The sequence below is a fragment of the Orycteropus afer genome, unplaced genomic scaffold (genome assembly GCF_000298275.1).
Source record: "Orycteropus afer afer isolate SDZICR_OR568_19922 unplaced genomic scaffold, OryAfe1.0 scaffold00007, whole genome shotgun sequence".
NCBI classification, from domain to species: Eukaryota; Metazoa; Chordata; class Mammalia; order Tubulidentata; family Orycteropodidae; genus Orycteropus; species Orycteropus afer.
The window spans coordinates 17,144,942-17,150,642 of record NW_006921594.1 but is presented as its reverse complement, the minus strand read 5'-3'; the positions used below and the strand labels follow the sequence as shown (position 1 = coordinate 17,150,642).

Here is a 5,701-nt window from a genome sequence, read left to right as displayed (position 1 = left end):
AAAAAAAAAAAAAAAAAGCATTAACCCATGCCACTTTAGTTTTTTGTATTTCCTTGTACATAAATTATATTTCAATAAAATGCATTTTTTTAAAAAAAGAATACATGAATACATGTACCCATTGTGAGTTTTACACAATCCTCCAACTTTGTTTCTCAACCAAAATATATAAGAAAATATAAGAATAAATCTTAATGTTCCTATTTTGTTCACTTTAAGTTTTAGAGATATGCTCTTCTGTATTACTTGAGGAAAAAAATTTTTACTGGCTTCTAAAATTCAAAAAGTTACTAATAGTTTAGACCTGAATGTAACACTACAATGCCACAGTTTTCTTCTCAACTAGAAATTTAAGAGACTAGGAAAGGCAGGTGCATGTTAGGTGTTTTCTATCTCTGATCTTATTTAATCTTCATAACAATCTTGGAAATAGGTATTATTGTTCCCATTTACAGATGAAAAACTAAGGCTCAGAGAGGCTAAATATGTGTTGTTACTGTAGGAAGCCCTAGTGGTGCCATTGGTTAAGTGCTTGGCTGCTAACCAAAAGGTGGATGGTTCAAACCCAGTAGCTGCTTTGTGGGAGAAAGATGTGGCAATCTGCTCCTGTAAAGATCATAGCCTTGGAAACACTATAGCAGAGTTGTACTCTGTCCTACAGGATTCTTATGGGTCAGAAGTGACAGAACAGCAAAGGCTATGGGATGGAATATTACTGTATTGATATAAAGATATTTTTTATAATTGAGAAATAAAATAATCAAAACATCAGCTTCTAAAAATTATCAAAGAATATAAAAGATGGATGTCCTTACTCTGACTCCAAGCCCAGAGTTGAGGGTTAGCGCAGAATGAGATTCAGAGATAGGGGAGTGGTTAGAATTGGCACGAGAGTTGGAGATGGGACTAGGTCATGGATGGGATGAGAGATAAAGTTAGGGTGAGAGTCCTGAGTGGAGCTAGAGGTCAGGGTTATCTCTTGTACGTTACTGAGTAATGACGCTCAGTGATTTCCTACTTTGATATAGTTGCTTTGATGCAATTTTCTTAAAATATACTCCTCAAAATGCCTCATTAGTTAAAAATGGTTGCTTTGATTTTCCAAGTTCTAAGTCGCAGAGCCAGAATTTGAACTCCAGTCTATGGCCTCAATGCTTGTCTTCCTCCTATCACACCTTAACTATCAAAAACAATTGCCAATTCAAATGTGTTATGACAACTATCCCTTCACAGCTGTATACATTTTAAAACTAAAACTAATATGACATAATATGACAACAATATCCTTCCTACCTGTTGTATCTAGTTTATTAGATGGGACAGAGAAATGCAAATGTCCCTTGGTATTATCACTAACATTATTAGATACAATCTTTAATAAACTTCAATTAAACTTTTCCCTTGGAGATCTTAAAACAATGTAAGAGGTTTTAAAGACTACTTTCAAAACCTAAATCAGACATAGGTTCTGATTTCAGATACTATGGATGGAAAAAAGGAAATTACTACAATTATTAAAAGCAATTCATTTCTCCACTGAAAAATGTGCTTGAAGATGACATGCTGTAAAGTGATTTATAGCATATTGACTGCAGTTCTTCTAATGAAAAAGCAATTGTCCAAGTTTTCCCTGGAGAACACTCTCAGTAACAACAATACACGCTCATGGAAAGTCATGAGTTAGAAAACGAGAACCAAATGAACTCACAGCTGGGAAAAGCCAACAATAATTAATTTAACACAAGTCATTTGTTCAGAACATGTATACATTTCAAAATTTCCCTGGAGAGACACAAGGTCACTGAAGGGTAGAGGTCACATATTTACATATGCTTAACAAATTTTTACTTAATAAGATAATGTGCTCCCCAAATGATTTACATTTAATAAACAAAACAAAACAAAACAAAACAAACCAACCAATTTGTTTTAGGACTAGGAGGTTATGATAAATAGTCGTTCAATACCATCACTTCAATTTCAATATTGTAACAAGTGTTTGTGAAAAACATCACTAAAATGAATTCTCATCGAATCTTGACAATATATTCCTCAACAGCAGCAGAGAGAAAACAGTGTCATTAAAAAGGGCTTTATTCTGACTCATTGGCTAAGAAAATGGGAACAGTTTAAGGTCTTCCATGTTGTTTCATTTTAATGAGCAGTGAGCACTTCTCATGTCCTTATTAACATAGTTAATGTGTTTCTCTAGTCTCATTATCACTGCCAGAGTATACTCTGTTGTTTCACAACGGAGACAACTCCTTTTCATTTCAGGGAAGAGCAGAAAGTCAAATCTGATCGCTCACATGTGGTTGTTAATAAAACTCCTACAGTGCTGCTCAAGGTCCCCATGGGGATTGTACAATTATTTATATTTTCTTATGGTTTTCTATAATTACTGTGATTGTACTTTCACAGAGTAAATGTATCTCTACCAATTAAAGCAGTGGTAGCTTAAGAATATTCATCAGACTTGTGTGAAAGGATATTGTTCTTAGGGTTTTGATCAAGGCAGAGAAATTAAACTGCTGTTATCATGCATTCAACCCCAGTGTTAAATTAAAATGCTCAGCAACTCTGGAGTTTATTTGAGCAGATGTTAACTATTTATGAAAATAAACATTACACAGGACTTGCATTCATGATATGACTCTTTGTTGTGCTGAAAGTGCTGAAAAAAAAAACCTACCACACAAACTTGAGGGATATAGTTTTTGATAAATGATCAAGCTGAATTACTGTTAATTTGGGTCAACTTAAATTTTTCAGAAATGGAGAATTCTAAGAAATCTCATATTGGTTTGCATCTTTAAATCTGCTTATTTGTTCCATCTCTTTTCTTTGAAGGCTCCAGGACTAAGAACTAATATCCATTAAAAAGAAAAAGCATCTGAGGATATCAAATAAAAACATGCAATATAACCTCTCATACTTTGTCATATAGAAATTCCATTCTATCTTGTTTGACAGTTCTCACAGCAAAAGTGACCAGCTGTACTTCCATTCCATTAGCTGTCATTTTGATGCTAGAATTTTACCCTGCTGTGTGCAGGATGTGACTTACATGCACAGTTCCCATCAAAGGTAATTTTCTGTGCAATGGTGTGCAAAATTTACCTCTAATTATGATAAGGTCACTGATGGGTCATTTATGATATGCTCTCTGGAGACAATTGCAGTGGATAGCTTTTGGTGAAATTCATCTGGAGAAATTGAATTGGTCTGACTATGACTCAACAGAAAGTAAAAGTCTCTTAGGAAATTACTCCTCAATTACATTTACAGTCCTCAAGGAACCTAAAGAGGAGCAGTGAGCACAGTGGAGAAGGTTGTGGGCTTTGGAATCAGACTGACCTGAGTTTTATACCAGGATCTCTGGGCCTAGAAACTACAGTATAGATCTGGTCCTTGCACAGCTTTTGGCTTCCATTCCTGGCATTTGCTCTCTCATTTCTTGGGCTTTAGCATCACTGATGTTCCCTTCTCCTTGAACAAGCCTTGCTCACTCTTGCTTTGGGGTCTTTGAACCCCAAAGTTTCCTGTATTTGGAATGCTTCTCCTACGGATCTTCACATGCCTGAAACTTTCTTGTTCTTCTACTACCTGATCAAATGTAGACTCCTCTGAGAAGCTTCTTACAAGTTCCCTATCTATCTCCTGACCTCAGTTATTCACTATCATATAAACCTAGTGATGTCCTTGAAGTGCTAATCACAGTCTGATTTTTTTTTACTGTTTTAGTACACCATATATATATATACATATATACACACATATATATACATATATGTATATATATGTATGTATATATATATGTTGTTGTTATGTGCCATTGAGTCAGACCTGACTCATAGCAACCCCTCATTGGGTTTCCGAGGCGGTATCACTATGGAAGTAGATTGCCCAACCTTCCTTCTGAGGAGTGGCTGGTGGTTTGAACCGCCAGCCTTCTGGTTAGCAGTCAAATGGCTTAGGCATTATGTTATCAGAGCTCCTATATATATATATATATACACATATACATTTTATTGTGAAATGTTTTAACCTTTTAATTGTATAAGTAAGTGTATACATGATTATAGGGTAGCATAGTGCCTAAGGCACTTGACTGCTAACCAGAAGGCTGGTGGTTCAAACCCACCAGCCACTCCTCAGAAGGAAGCTCAGAATTGGGCATTCTACTTCCGTAGCGATACTGCCTTGGAAACCCAAGGAGGGGTTGCTATGAGTCGGGTCCAACTGGATAGCAAATAACAACAACAACAACATAAAGGGTATCTTAGCCAGACTATCCCACAACTATTGTTGTTGTTATGTGCTCTCAAGTCGGATCTGACTCATAACGACCCCTCCTTGGGTTTCCCAGGCAGTATCACTACAGAAGTAGATTGCCCAACCTTCCTTCTGAGCAGTGGCTGGTGGGTTTGAATCACCAGCCTTCTGGTTAGCAGTCAAATGCCTTAAGCACTATGCTACCAGCACTCCTATCCCACAACAATATGAGTCCAATATTGTTTGATAAAATGGATTAAAGAGGAGATCTTAACACATTTTAAAAAAGAAATCCATTGCCACTGAGTCAATTCTAACTCATAACAAACTGCATAAAAGTAGCACAGTTCTACAGGGTAGAACTGCCTTATATGGTTTTCAAGGCTATAAATCTTTATGGAAGCAGACTGCTATATCTTTCTCTCATGGAGTAGTTGGTGGGTTCGAATTGCCAACCTTTAGGTGAGCATCCAGTGCTTAAGCATTGCACATCAGGGGTTCTCTATTAATAAATTAGGACTGAGAAAACTGGTTGGACTTTATATAAGACTGCATAAAAACAGAACTACTAATGAGAGATTTGATTAAAATAGTCACTAGAGCTAAGTTTCACTATGATCACTGTGGGCCTCCATGCTGGGTTATAATATGGTAGTCCTTTTGGTTCATAATACATCTTGATAAGAGTTTTAATATATAACTGTGAGAAATGAAAATTTGAGATGAATAAATACATTGAAAATTTATATTATTTAAATGTTTCAGTATCTTGTGTTTAAGTCCTCTTTCCTACAACCTCTTACTTGTAGACATAATGCTGATTTTTCAAATGGTTCATGTTTAGTAAATATTTCTCAGTGAATGCTTCAATTCTAATAGACTAGAAGATTATCTCCTATTCCTATCCTTAATATAAATTGTAATACTGATAAAACCCACAGCAATAATGATGAAAATCTCACCAAAGTGTCCAGTCATGGCCACAATACGGCTGAACATTTCCAAGGTAGAAACCCAGAGATTGTGTGACTTCCACAAGATTGGTAAAGTCCAAACTAATGCTATTGAAAAGCACAGATGTCATGATAATCTCATCAATAGCCCATACATCTTCTCCCTGGGAAGAATAGTACGGTTGCCACCATCTGAACTGAATTCCAAATTGTCTTGCATCATCTGGTAATTCTACGGAGATTATTCTAAAGGGAAAAATAAAAGTCAACATTCAGATTACTTTTGTATCTTAAAATACAAAACTTTTTAGCAAGATAGTTCCCCCCCTACCCTCCAAAGTACAGTATTTTAAAATAAATCATACTCCCACTATTACAAACATTCATCTAAGATTTCCTATTTCTTGTTTAACTCCAACATAGTTTACTAAACACCTCCAGAAGTGTGAGTTTGCCTTCATTCATCTGCTCTT

The 5,701-nt window shown here is 35.8% G+C and overlaps 1 protein-coding gene across 1 annotated transcript in view; it reads right to left on the bottom strand.

The window, feature by feature from the left end:
* RELN (reelin) overlaps nucleotides 1-5,701 on the bottom strand; it is a 710,657-nt gene that overhangs the window by 196,453 nt on the left and 508,503 nt on the right. The window contains exon 20 of the mRNA XM_007944540.1: nucleotides 5,238-5,474. Coding sequence (XP_007942731.1) covers nucleotides 5,238-5,474 — 237 coding nt within the window. The remainder of the gene's footprint in view (nucleotides 1-5,237; nucleotides 5,475-5,701) is intronic.